General features: G+C 39.9%; 1 protein-coding gene across 1 annotated transcript; it reads right to left on the bottom strand.

Annotated features, from left to right (window-relative positions):
- Nucleotides 1–417: 417 nt before the first annotated feature.
- Nucleotides 418–14,921, bottom strand: mettl4 (methyltransferase 4, N6-adenosine). Its single transcript, XM_074692962.1, has 8 exons — nucleotides 14,545–14,921; nucleotides 13,424–13,489; nucleotides 12,236–12,605; nucleotides 11,902–11,971; nucleotides 11,628–11,802; nucleotides 11,440–11,546; nucleotides 7,930–8,012; nucleotides 418–899 (listed from the first exon to the last, which is right to left on the bottom strand). Exons 1-8 carry the CDS (start codon nucleotides 14,773–14,775, stop codon nucleotides 706–708), a joined length of 1,296 nt encoding a protein of 431 aa, XP_074549063.1. The 5' UTR covers nucleotides 14,776–14,921; the 3' UTR covers nucleotides 418–705.
- Between the last annotated feature and the right edge of the window lie 109 nt (nucleotides 14,922–15,030).

Here is a 15,030-nt window from a genome sequence, read left to right as displayed (position 1 = left end):
GATGTGTACACAGCTGCAGTGGCCACAAGTCATTCTCTGCTGCCATAAAGACAGCTTTTCTCATCCTTACAGCATCACCTCACCATCCTTCCTCTCTCTGCAGATCACAGACTCATTAGAGAGTCCTCACCCAACAGGAAAAGATAGTTAATGGCTTTACTGATGGTAAGAAGTGTCAAAAGGAAGGGTACATCTTCTTGAGGAAACAAAGAATATTCACCGTGTCCTTGGCTGAGTGAAAGCTACAGCAGCGAGTTGTTTCAGCGAGAACTTTAAAGAAAAACTCTGATGAAGGACAGGCAGAGGCATGCATTACTGTGAAAATGTGTCTTTTATTTTGATTAAACATAGTTTTGACATTCACTTCAAGAAAAATGAGTAAAAATAGATCCCTTTGATTCTCCTGAAAACACATTTCATGCCAAAGATCATTAAAAAAAAAAAAAAAATGTTGAGTTTTTTATTTGACTGTAGTGGGGGACGTTGAGAACACAGCTGCACAGAAATGCACTTTCATCTCTTCAAGTGCATCATAAGACTTTCGTATCAACACCTGAAATATGTACCCAGACCCCCCCAAAAGAAGAAAAAAAATCGAAGGTCCCACATGAGGAGGAGAGATCAAACAGACCAGTTGAAGAAGTATTCTGGTATTGAATCTTTATTTAAAAACACACTGAAACACTGACAAGGTTTGAAGATCAATCACTGCTTGGAAAAAGCAGTTGAGTTAGGAGTCTCATCTTGATGGATTTCTTCCTCATCATTAGTAAAAGTGAAATAGCTCGAGTGTTGAAATTTGAGCACTTCGTTGCCCCAGCTTGTCCATCCAGGCTGGAGATTTCGGGCAAACAGCTCCAAGCATTTGGTCTGAGGTTCAATGTAGGGCTTCAACACCTCTGTGGAAAAACAAAGAGGAGGACGAGGACAGTTTTTACTGCTTCAACTTTTATTTTATGTTATTTTGGTTACTGTCAAGCCAATGTCAATCTGAAACCATCAACTTAATGAGCATCCTTTCGAGTAAATGCAGCAAACTTCATGTAAATGTGTTGGAAAACCACTTATAGTTCAAGTATGACTTAAACCCCATACTGGTTGTAATCTAGAAGTGTGTCGAGGTGAAGGCCATGCAGGTAATACAAATGCATCTATTGGCGAGCCCTGCAGGCTACATCTCCCTTCTGAACTGCAAATGAGACAGATTTGCCTTCAGAGATTTTTTTCTGCCAGAAAACCTTGAAAGCCTCAGGAAACATGGAATTAATTAACAATACTCATGGTGTGTGTAGCTGTACATGGTGTTTATATAGCTGCTGGGTGCTCTTTGGCTTAAATACAGTGTGACCTGGGATCAAACCTTCTAACTGAGATACGACCCACTCTACAATGAGCCTGTGCTGTGTGCTGAAAGTGAATCAGGGGGTTAAGTAGAATAAACACAGGGCTTTGACCCAAGACATGATACTTTGACTAATGTATGAGGCAAAGTCATAAATTTAGTGGGTTTGGTTTATAAACAGCTTCCAATGATAAGTTTTAACAACCTTCAGGAAATTCTTTAAAGCACTTTTGTCTTTTACTGGGAGTTATTTAAATACGTCAAGCATTTAGTTAAAAGTTTATGTGTTCACTGAGAGAGTTGCTCATCGTCATTTGTGTGTACACATGATCTAAGGATGTTCTAAATTTGTTTGCAGTAGAAGAACAAATTTAAGTAAGCGAATGTTGATAAACCACAGATTTGTGTGTCAAATGTTTGTACTCACAAATCTGTGATTCATCAATTTTAATCAATTCATCATCTTTTTTTTTTCTTGTGTAATCACAGAGAGAAAAACATGAACAACATCAACAACAAACAAGTGGGACAGTCAGGGACAAAAAATGCCCCTGTCCTATTCCCCACTCCCCAAATACAGGGTCATCAGTATTCAGCCAGACAATAAAAAATTAAAAATAAATGAAATAATTTAAAAATAGTAAAATAATAATAATAATAATAATAATAATAATAATAATAATAATAATAATAGTAAATGAATAATAGTAATATATAAATATGTATACACACAGATATACCTAACACACCCTTAAATACTCACGTGCACATGTACATAAATACCTTTATACAAAAAAAAAAGGAATAACATAAAAAAGGGGTTACAGAGTCATGTTGGTAGCTGCCATGTTTTTAACATAAGATAGAAACGGTTTGAAAAAAATTCTTGGTACAACCTTTTCTAGGTGGACAAGACGCATGACCTCTCTTATCCACTGGCCATATACTGTGGGAATGAGGTCTTTCCATTTTGATAAAATTAGCCTTCTGGCCAAAAGAGAACAAAAAGCCATCATGTTACCTTGATACCTACTACAAGAAACTGCGAAACTAGTGGAGAGGCCTCAATAGTTGTGCTGCATATTTTAGAAAAGGCTCCAAAGATGTAACACCAGAAATAAGTCTTGTATAAAACACTTGAAAGCAGTACTTGAGTAAAAGTACAAGTGTGCTACCATAAAACTACTTTGGTAAAAGTTAAAGCCACCTTTTAGAATATTACTTGAGTAAAAGTCTTGAAGTACCTGATTTTTATTGTACTTAAATAACAAAAGTAATTTCCTGATATAAAATCTACTTAAGTGTTAAAAGTATAAGTAAAAGTACTTTTTGAAAAGTAAGCAGTTACAATTTTGATTTTGAAATTTATCGTGGCTTCCTTACAGTAAAAGGACAATATCCAGGCACAGAAGAAAGAGGCTTGAACTTCTTCAACGAAAGCTTCCACGCTGCTGTTTCGGTGACTCTTGGCATTTCATCCGGTAGGAAGAATCTTTTACTCCAACGTAAGAAATCATTTCATGCAAATACGGACATGGTTGTGCAATATTATCTTTAGCAGCAACACGGAGTTCACAGAGTTCGCCACTGTGGTCGACATGCTTAACAGATGCTAACGGAGTATTGTTAGCATCAGCGCCTGCCGCAGGTGCTTCCATGATGGTATCAATAATGTGACAAGACAAGCCGAATTTCTTCCTCGCATTTGGCAGTTTGGTTGACATGACAAACAGGCATTGCGTCACTATCTCAAATTTCTTCTAATTTTATATTGTAGTAACGAGTAACGAAAAAGACTAGAGAAAATGTATCAGAGTAAAAATACACATTTTATTAAGGAAATGTGGAGTAAAAGTAAAAGTTGTCAGACATTTTTTGTCCCTTTAAATTTCAATCAAAAGCAAACTGCATAAATTACATAAACACAGTCATCCTTGAGTTTGCTGTTGCCATCTTATTTTATTTATTTTATTTTTTAACGTCATGATAATGAGCATCATTTTACTGCCCTTTCTGGGGCTCATGCAGTGATGTCACTGTACACACCTGCACACCAAGGTCACAAATACATCACAGAAGCAGACTGCAACAAGAAACCACTGCTCCACCTGTGATGAAAAATTCACCGGCATTTTGGGCATTTTTCAGCTTTCTCCTTCCAACTCTTTCCTAACTTTACTCATTTAATATGTGTGAGCGCCAGTGGCATTAATATCATTTTTCTCCATCCTGTGTGAAAATCTAGAAATATCCTAGATGTTTTACTTCAGTAAAAGTCCGGTAATGGCCCTACATCCATTTTTAACAGAGCACTTTCTCCTTTTCTCAGTAATAGGCAGAGAACAGCACTGGCAACTACCCAGCTCCTTTTCACCCCAGCACAGAGTTTCTATGGGGAGACTGGCAGTGACCTTGAGTCTATAAGTGATGATATTCCAGGAGCAGAACACCTGACAGATACGTTTCACTTCCTCTGCCCCTCTGCTACTCTGTCTGCTCTTGTGCATGCTCAAACCTCCCTGACACTCCCCTCAGCCAACACTCGGGGAGTTAATGAGCATGAAAAGCCTGATCCACCAAAACCGATCCAACCTGCACCATGTGGTGTCCTGCCTCTCGTTTTCTCTTTCTTCGCACGTCAGAGAGTCAGAGAGTGGAAAGGCCAAACATGCAGCTCTCCGGCTAATGCAACCCCAACCAGTGACTCAGCTCTCAAAGTTGAACACAGAATAAAAGGTCTAATTATCCGCATAAATCTGAAGTGGGATAAGGAATGAAACTTCTGTGAGGAGGCAAAGGGAAGTGATGGCTAACTATACTGTCTAAACTGAGATCAAAACTGCTCTGAGTTAATCAACATCATTAATTGGAGCATGTGTTCAAGCTTTTTTCTGTCATGTCAACACCTAACAAAAGGCCTCTTGTGACCATACCCAAAACTCAACAGTAAGCCTGCTATTTAGCTTAAAATGTCAAATGATGGCTTATTTTTCAACAGTGTTCTTAAATACATCAGCCTATTGAAGACACTTTGAAGATTTAAGCAGTTACGCTGGATTCTAACCAAAAAGATGTAGCTTTTGTAAAACACCAAAGTTCTGTGTTTTGCCACCGACCAAAAAGTTTTTTGTCTCTAGTATTCAATCGGCCTCAAATGTCTCTTGCTTTCCTTGCACTAAAATCTAAATGCACCTTACACTTTTCTCAAAGAAATGTATTTTTTGAGGGTTCAGGCCTTCCTCATCACACTGCCCCCTGCTGGTAAGACCAAGTATTAAGTCTCACATGCAACGCTCAATCTGCTCCAAAATTTGGAGTTTGAAGAAGTACCTGGTTACAAAACTCCTTGATTTGCACCAAAATATAAGCATAATTTGCAAAGCATCTTGTAATGTTTATCTCATATGAAAAACACATAGAAATATTGAGCTAGCATGAGCAGATTATGAGCTCACCAGAGGTGGAGACCAAGAATAATAAGTAAAAAAGGAGCTGTTGTAAAAAAGGAAGCAAATGCTTCTCTGTGGTGTGCATGGGGTTGAAAATAGACACTAAAGTGCCTTTTTGAGAGCCAAAATGCACTCTTTGGCCCTGTTTCCACCAAGCAGATCAGTTAGGTTCGACTCGGCACGGCACGCGTTTCACGGTATTTTTACTGACTAATCCCGGGACAGATCCCCAAATAACCGAGACAAGCCATCCCACTTTTTGGCACCCTCCCATAGGGGTGCCAGGCTAAACCAATCCGATCTCGGGAGGTGGAGCTACAACACTGCAGACCATTGACTGGTCGAAAGAATCGTCACTTACCGTATTTCTCCTCACGGCACACAGTCTTTTCTGAAACAAAGCTTGATTGCGCTTTGTATCGAAGAGCCACATGGAAATCACAAAGAGGACAAAAAACTAGATGTTTTCCATCGTTGGTCTTTGTTTACTGTGTTGCGTTTTTCTTCTTTGTTGGATTTATAAGCGGGGTACACTGTGTCGCGCTGCTATGGTGTCACTCTATTATGTAACTGATGTGGCTGTAGGCATCAAGCTGATTTATGCTTGACGCATCTGTGGGGTCCGCACGACTTTGTGCAGACAAATGACGTCATTTTCGCACCTACGCCCCCTCACGCACACTTGAAAATTTCTAACCTGCCATCGGAAGAATGGGATCTCCTGGTGGTTGAAGTGCCGAAATACAGGCTCTCCACACATGATAACCAATTGGTAAATTGGTTATCATTCGTCACCGCAATTTCATGGCGTGAAATTGCAGCCACTCGGGGCAAAGAAGAGGAATCGGTTAAAAGAACCTGGAAAAATCTCTGGGACAGGTATGTAAATGTGTTGTAAACAAAGGCAAACTTCTTCAACTCCCATTTAGTCGTTTTAGTCTGGTAGATGTACGCTTATGATACAACACTGCGCGAGTTGTTAAAAAGCATAAGCCCTGTGCATTCTCTCACACAGATCTCATGCGTCTCATTTCTGCACCTCACATTCACATGGAAAGCATACGCTGCCTAAAACGAGGAGGCACGGTTGGCTGTAGAAACACAAACAGGACCAGGCTTAACTGAGCCAATCCGTACCAAACCATACTGATCTAAACCGGACTGCTTGGTAGTGTCCTCTTTGGTGGTGAAAATGCGCTGTATGTGCCTTGTTTTTCTTTTTCTGCTCTCCTTCAAAAAGTCTGTGCACACTGTCTCTGCGGTGGCGTACCTGGCTATCTGTATAAGTATCGTGATTAAGAAAGTAAGTCCTCACAGTGTTTTTGATACTTAAGTTTTCTGTGTTAAAAAAAAAGAAACAAAGTGTGTGGATCAATTCCAAGCTGCAACCTCTAGTCTAAAATATGAAACAATGTGGAATTGCCAAAACCTGCTTTTTCTGGAGTGTCTGCTTGGGGCTGGCTCTGGGAGTACCAGAAGTCACATACACACCAAGCGAGCTCATCCAATCAGAGGCACAGCTCAGCTCACGTGACTGACAAGCGCCCAATAGCTGTACTTGAAGCCCCCGTCACTTCCAATATGGCCAATCTGCTTCGAAAGTCAGTTTCAGAAACATATGAGTGACGTCAGGGAGACTACTCCCATTAATTATACAATGTATGATCAATCCCCCAAATTTCCATCCCTCTATCAACCATGATGTGACCCACACAACTACCAGTTTGCTTCTTCTAGAGATGAATCTCAGGAACAGCGATTTAACCTCTAATTATAGTACTGGATTGGGAGGGGAATCCATTATGCATGATTCCCAAAGTAGAAGGGGGAACTTGATTAATAAAAAAACACACGTCTTGTCATTGAGAGACACTTTTTTTTCCTGCAGTTTGACCATCTGGCAAGGTGGTGCTGTAACTTTACGGGGATCACTACGCCGTCCCTTTGCAACCTGGGATGTCAGGGGTAGAGAAGTGGGTCGGGGTTTCTCTGCACTGCAGGCTTGAGGGTTGTTGCTTCACATGCTTGAGGCTGCTTGTGGCTACAGAAGATGTGATATGAACACACAAAAGCTGCACAATGGCAGTGATGTTAAGAGATGAGCTTTAGTTTCTTGCAAAATCAGAGCAGGAGTGAGAAATGTATGATGAGTGAGCTCGCAGTGTTGAGCCACACCCTCTGCTAAAAGAGGCTTTCTCACCTCACTAAGGGTGAGAAGTGATAAAGGGAGTGCAGTTTAGAGAAACATGGAATAAATATAAGATTTTTCCTTTCATTTAAGTGTAACAGAGTCTCCATGAAGAACCCTCATCAGCTACACATAACAAACAAAACAAAGCACATTAAAGCTGCCAAGGATTTAAATCCAAAAACAACATTTAACACAATCTGTTCCCAAATCTTCCTAATCTCTCTCAGCTCCACGATGCCATGCTCACGATTTAAATGACTGGACATAAACACAATACATCTGCTTCAGTGAGGTGCAGTCTTTTCTGAGCTCCCGAAAGGGCAGCAGCAAACACCGGCAGTGTTTTTCGCCTTCCATACTGCACAATAAATCGCGTTCCCCTGGGAGAGAGGAACATGACGTCAAGCCTCTCCTGTTCGTGGTCACTGCATATTCATAGTCAAGGTTGAACTCTGATGCCAAGCAGCTGAGTGCATGTAGGAATCAAGGGTTGCAGTGACAAAGACTGAAAATCTTAGCAGCAGAAGTCTAACGTGTTGTTAGAGTTATTATTTAAGCATGCAATTGTCAAAATAACTTATTTTGAGGTAGACAATCTCATTAAAGGGGTTGAAAACTGTGATATTTTTGGGCATAAATATACAAACGATCAATCATTTGTGCTCTTTCCTAGTCCAAAACCATTTACTCTGCATGAACTTTCTTCCAAACTTCTTTCAAATCAAACTATCCAACTTCTAATACTTGCTACAAAACTCTTAGAAGTGACTCAGACTTCATATTTACTTAGTGTAAGTCACTGCATGCAATAGTGGGATTTAAAGATTATCACAGAGGCTGCGTAATAACAATCTTTTATGTTGCAGCACTGCCCTCTAGTGGCTATATTAAAAACAAAACAGCGCAAGGCCAAGATATGGTTAAGGAGAAGTGTTGGAAATGTTTACCTGAAAGTGAAGGCTTCTGGGAGTGTAGCGCTGATGGGACGCTGACAATCAAACGATGATCTTCCACAGGAACTGGAGACCAGCTAAAAGATGTGCATAAAAATCAGTAGAACTCAAAATAAAAATTAATTTTACAAAGCAAAAACTGAAATCTAATGAGTGTTTTTAAAAAAATGACTCATTAGACCTTATGTGAGCCATAACCCCCTGAAAATTTCAGAAAATGTCTTATTCCAAGATTGTCAATGACTGAATGATGCCTGCTTGGCTTGTGAGGAGTAAAAAAAATAATTGTACAGTTTCTTTTAGGGATGCACCGATCCAGCTCTTCTGGTCCTGATCCGATACCAGTATTAAATAATAACCTGCATTCTCTACTGTGGGATAAGACTTGTGATGTTTTGAGTAAAAGACACAGATAAAACAATACCCAAACCAGCATTGAGGGGCTGTATCGGCGTCGATACCAGGATTGGATTGGTGCATCCCTATTTTCTTTTATTATGGCTGAAAAACTATACTTTTACAATTTGTGCTTGGTCTTCTTAAGCTGGAGAGGATTTAAATTGATGAAGATGGTTTGATGTCATTGATCCCCCCGGCATTTGATAAATAACATAAGTTTACACATGTGGTTGGTTCCTCTGCCTGCCTGATTCAATTTGGAGGGAAAGATGGAGACACTGAGGCCTACAAGGTGGAGTTTGATAGGTTTGGTCCAGGCAGACCTGTTTGATGCAGGGGGGGTAACAGAGTTGGGATTTAACCAAGCGGTCATACTCTAAGAATTTGAGACAATGCGGAAGTGCTAAAAATCTGCTGTTTCTCGAGTGTTTGCTTGAGGCTGGCTCCAGAAGTACCAGAAGTGACAGACACACCAAGCCAAAAAAAAAGCTGCTTTCAAAGCAGAAATTAACCTATTTACAGCCTGGTTCAAAAAAGGTCTCCTGTCTGAGTCGCTAATTTTTCTATGAGCAAACACTGTACAGGGGGTGAATTTTTTTTCTAACTTGGTGGTTCAGAAGATATTAGCAAGCTCGCCCAATCAGAGGCACAGCTTAGGTCACGTGACTGACAGGTGCCTTATATTTGTGCGCAAAGCCCTTGCCACTACCAATATGGCCGCAATAGCTGATGTGCTTCATTTTCCGTTTCAGAAACAGACGGGTGACGTAGCCTTTTGGTAATTGGATTTTCTACCATTTGGACTTTAATCTTGACTTGCCCAGAATTATTTTCTCCATCAATAATGTCCCTAATGGCTTCTGTAGCATTATTCTTGTAATGTAATTTTTTCCTGACCCATTGGAAGATTTTCTTCTCTTTGCAAAAAAATCATGAATAAAATTAACAAAGAAGGAGACATCCAAGTCTGCAAGTGCATTTTGTCTGTGCCTTGTGCAGTTGACACACCTGCCAACATCATTTTGACCTCTGTGTTCTACGCTGGAATCTGACCTTCAAACCTTCAAAAAAATGTGTGTTTAATATCCTCATGGCTTGCAGCAAGAAAAGGAAATGACTCGCACCAATTTGTATTGAAGTTGGAGGTATATCTCTTTTTCTTTAGGCCCAATTCAGACATCTTTAACAGCAACCTTGATAGCTGAGTGACGAGAGAGAGGACTGCTGGCAACTTTCACAAAAGTTAAAGAATGAGCCTTTAATTGTTGTCAGCATGATAAATTGGAAGAGGAACGTGAGAAACTACTGACTTGGAAGTACAGCAGGAGAACGGGTTAAAAATCAGGAGATTGCATTTTTTAGACTTATCAGGTGACTGTGGCTCTTATTGAGTCTAATAAGACAATCTGTTGTAAAAATCAGACAAAACTTGCTTGGATTTTAGTTTTCTTGTCAAAAAAATCTAAAAAATTACCTATAAATTAATTTATTTGAAAAAGGGACAATGTGTATTAGTTTACATTTGGACAAACATAAATGCACGTTATATGTTGCTAGGCGCTGCCCTGTTGGCTAAGGCTGCCTTTTGCAGCAGCTCTCTCTTCTCTGCCCATTTCTTGTAATTTTTTTGTCTCTTTTTCGATATCTTTGTATTTGGAGTGGATCATTAATTTGTAAGGCTCATTTGTTGGTCATGGACACCAAACTTTTTGCGGCTTTAGTGATATTTTTACTATTTTTTCTCCTGTGTTTGTCTGGAGATCCTACATGTAACCATGGCTGCATTGTTTACATGCAACCATGGCTGCATTGTTTACATGCGAACTCAGCTGTTAGCAGCCTGTAGCATGTCAATGCTAACTGGTGTAAGGCCTGATGTCTTCCCACAAGGTGAGGAGAAGGGGGTGAGGACGACGTGCTGGTTCTCAGGTGTGAGATAAGAAGTGACGACATGGACCTGTCCTTCCATCCATCATTATTGGGAACGTAAGATCTATCTCCAATAAGATGGACAAGCTAGCCGTGCTAACCCAGAAATAGAGGAATACCAGAAGGCAGAGAAGCATCATGCTATTCACAGACATGGCTAACAAAGCTAACATCAGACACCAACGCCATGTTGGAAGAGCTTCACCTGCTGTGAGCAGACAGGATCCAGGAGACAGAGACTGAACAGACTGCTGAAGAAGCTCAGTCCTGGACCCTGTGGAGGTGGAGACTGGCTGAACTTGACAATGATGGACAAGCTGTCATCATCTATTTTCTTATGGAACTTTTTACACTTTCTATACGCTTTCTTACTTTTGCTTTCTTGATTGCTGCTGTGACTTCAATTTCATTGTACTTGTTACAATGACAAAAAGTTGTATTTGATTCTATTCTATTCTATTCTATTCTATTCTATTCTATTCTATTCTTTTCTAGCAGAAGGGCTAATTCTCATTAGCAGTACCTCTTCCAGATGTTGTTTGGCAACAATAAGTTCAAAGTACGGTGTATACAGATCAAAGAGATCTAAACTCTAACAATAACAAAAGATAGCAATGCTAAAAGATAATACAAGATACAGGTAAGTATGGCATCAGGGATGCTAACTCCCAAACTGGTTGTGTATTGAATTCTATTGACGTAATGCTCTGAACGAAAAGAAGCTCTGACCAGATGTGGTTTTCTTGAATGGAATTGTGGAACCTGCCCTAGCTACACTTGTACTCTTGTGGTTCACCTTGTGATCTTTAAGGAGAGGATAAAGCCTGACAAATGAGGAGAAGATAGCTAAGCTAAGCAGCTAAAAAAGCTTCAAGTTTCTTGAAATAAGAAATGGGCACCTCATAACATGTTCTTTGTACTACTAAGAGTTAATTTTTTTCCAGTCTTAATACAAAAACTAAACCATCTTTCCTACCCTTTAGGAAGACTTTTCCCATCCGAACAAACAATTCTGCTGTCATTTTTTCTCTTGATATCTTGAAATAAGACAATTTTCTAGACTTGTCAGGTAAATGTGTCTCTTATTGAGTCTAATATCAATCTGTACGTAAAAAAAAACAGAAACACTTGCTTATATTTCCTTTTTTGCAGTGTAAGACATCAAACTGCTCATACCCCGTTGCTTCATCTGCTGGAGAACGATATCTTCCCAGCACCAGCACTTCATACGGCTTCTTATGATGAGAATCCAGAGGGAACACAAACTGTCCAGATGTGGTGACCTGGAGGAAAAAGGAAAAGCCTTAAAAACATCTAAGATCATATCAGTGGATCAGTGTCTTCAAGATTTTAAGTATCTGTACCTTGACCCAGAACCATTCAGCTACAACTTCTACCCCCCAGTGAGGGTAAAGCTCATCCCGCACAAACCGCAGGTGGCTGGGCCGGTTCGTGACCCAGGTGACCACTAAAGAGTTGGAGGATGCCAGCTGGGGGATAGGGAGACGTTTCAGCTGGGTCGAGGGCAGAGATGTGTACCTAGGATGAGGAAGTGGATGAAGACAGTTACATAACTGAAATAAAACGCTACTTTCTAAGAGGTTCATGTTAGACCACAACAACCAATCGTTAAATCACCTGCGACTTCTTTTCACAGACTTGTTTTCCCAAGGCGGATCAATAACTATCAAGCCAAACCTGCTCCCATCTGTGTGAGAAACAAGCAGATTTAGGAAACACGTAAACAAGTGGGGCTGGAAAACAACGACTGAGCTGTCACGTGAAAAACAAACTGAGTCACACTGGTCTTATTTACAACAATATGTTCAGAAAAGGGTTGTTATGTGAAAGCCACAATAGCCAAAAGTATAGCTTTGATTCTCTTGAGGACTAAGTTCCCACAATCCAGAAGCGACTTTATTTTTAAAGTTTTTTGTTATGACACATTCTTGAGTGCTCATATTGTACTCACAGTGGACCAGAGGCTCGATTCTTGTGAAATCAGACAGCAGAAAGGCTGTTTGTGCTGGAATGACATAATCCTCTCCCATCAGTGTTACCACTGTGGCACAGTCCTCCCTGTTCTCTGTGACACGAGAAAACAAATCCAGATGTGATGTACAGCCGTCTTCAGCAACCAGTGACTGAACTCTCTCCCCCTGCTCCTCCTCCTCATCCTCGTCCACTAGAGGGAGCTCTTTGGCCATTTCACAGAGAGCAGCAAGGCCACACTCATGAGAGGGAAGAGGCTCTTTCACTGGGTCTGTTTCTCCGTTAAGATGTCCCAGGGATCGGGCAGAATCCACCAAGGACTTGGTTCCCTCCATGATCGCAGACCTGATCTGCATTAGGACACAGAATAGAGATTTTAGTCCCTCAAATTAACAGCTCCAGACCAGGAACCCCAAATTGTAGGAATACACATTTTAAAAAAATGTGTTAATATTCTTACCATACAGAATGAAATTGGCATTTTGTAAATAGTTTTTATTTTGGAAGGTGATGGGTACCACATACTTTCAACATCCCATAGATTCTTTGACTTTGTGTATTTTAGGATAGATTTTAAGGTTATTCTACTTGTTTAGAAATGTCTTTATGGTCTTAGGGCCTCTTCTCTCAGAACTGCTTTTACCTTTCGAACAATCATGGACAGTGCACTCCTATGGCAGCGGGCTCCTAGTCATTCCCAGAGTCAGGACACACATTCACAGCAAAGCATTTGTCCACTACAGAGATAGCCTGTCGGAGGACCTCAGAGCCGTAGAGAACATTTTGTTTTTAGGAGCAGGCTCAAGACTCATCTTTTTAGCTTAGCTTTCGGTTGATATTTTTTCTTCTTATCTCCATTTACTTGTGTAGCTTGAGTTTTTTATTTCACATTGATTCACATCTATATTTGTTATTTTATAGTCTGTGTCTTATTCATACTTTAGTTTTTACATGTTTTTATGCTTATATCATTTTTAGGACCCCAGTGTTTCCTCTGGGGAGCCATCAGCACTGGGAGCAGTGGTTGGCTGTGGTTGTAGGGACCTGTCACATTGGTCTTCTGGTGGAGGTTAGTGTCTGCTACCAAGACAACCACCGCACCAATCCTTCACCAGAAGTGAAAGAAAAACATCCAAGCGATGAAGTTAGAGGATGAGTTTCTACTCACCTTCTCATGGAAGGCCTGTGAATCAAGCTCTCCCTGGTTGAGCTCATTGTGTTTCCGTTTCCTTTTCTGTAAGTCAAAAAATGATGAACAGTTAATGATTATGACAAAAAGCAGGAATTATATCTGACAATAAATAGGAACCAAAATATTCCTGCTTTATGGTGTGCTGATGTCAGGTTAGTGGTGTGTTTATTAATTTTGAGTTGATTTAATCCCAACGTGTGTGTCACTGTAAGTGTCAGTCTCTTTTCTCTAATATGAATTTGTATTCTTGACAGTTTAATTTATTTTGACTTAAAAATAATAATAATAATAATTGTCTCTTAGTGGAAATCCTGTTCATCCACTCTGCTGAAACATATGACACACACACACACAGGCCAAAAAACACTTATATGTGCACTACTGGGAGTGATACTACTAAGACTAATAATGTTTCTGTTAATTTAACCAGGTAGCAAAAGAACACAAAGTTACAGACACAGAGAATAAAAGTATGATTGACACGCACTTACTCTTAATAAATAATAACTCAATAAATAGAAGACACACCAAAAGTTTTTTTTAAATGGGTTGTAGAGAATCTTGTTCAAGTTCTGATGTTTTGGTCTTCGATTTCAAGACAATCAAAGTCACAAGTTCCTCAGTCCTAGGCTGGGGGTGCAAAATACTCAAAAGCCCTTTTCAAAAATTCCAGTGTAGCTTTAAGTTCATTGTTATTATTGTGATAACAGTGACCTATCATAAAAAAAAGGGTAAAATTAAAATGTTGCAAAACATTTTAATTAAAATGAGTTGCAGTAGTTTTCCTCCCTCTATTTTTAGCCTTTCTGCTGAGAAGCAGTGTCAATAAAATGTTCTTGTTTACATACTTTTAACAGCACACAAATCGTTGACAAGAGATAGGTAATATATTCAGAAATACATTATAAAATACTATATTATGTGTAGTATACATGTATTCGTTGAAACTCTTCACTAAGAGAAACCAAAATGCTATTAAAGCTATGCTGCATGAAAAAATTCCATGTGCCACCATCCAGACATACGCTGCATGTATCGGCCAAAGCAGCAGCACTTTTCTATGATCGTCTAACAGCCGCTTCAGAAACAGGATTTACCTTCGACAGTTTGCTTGTTTCCTGTAACGTTTCAATGTTTCCTCCATCAACAGCTGCATCGGCCCTGACATTATAATAACTTTTTAAAATCCTAAAATACTGTTTTTTGAAACGACACTTAACATGTGACTTTTGAGAATCTTTAAATCGGACGCAAGGAGAATACCACCGATCAATGAGAGAACAAGCATCGACAACCCAGCCCAGTTTGTTGCTACAGACCGTGGACATAATGACTCTGGGTTTAAAGAGTTTGAACTAGCTCCATAATAGCCGGTTGCTACACCCGTGGATTCTCACTTTCGGATAAACGATACCGAAAGTAAGTAGCGTCTGATGCCGAGCTGTTGTGTGAGCATTTCGCGGAAGTGGGTGACGTATTCGAATTTGTCCTCAAGCACCTTCCGTAGATACAAGGGATGGGAATTACAGCTCTTTCAAGAGAGTTGGTTCTTTTGGCTCGGCTCACCTTTAAGAGCTCAGCTG

Source organism: Halichoeres trimaculatus, unplaced genomic scaffold (assembly GCF_033239565.1).
Source record: "Halichoeres trimaculatus isolate MK-OKI-2021-1 unplaced genomic scaffold, fHalTri1.1 fHalTri1_scaffold_18, whole genome shotgun sequence".
NCBI lineage: Eukaryota > Metazoa > Chordata > Actinopteri > Labriformes > Labridae > Halichoeres > Halichoeres trimaculatus.
This window is presented reverse-complemented; position numbering and strand designations above follow the sequence as displayed.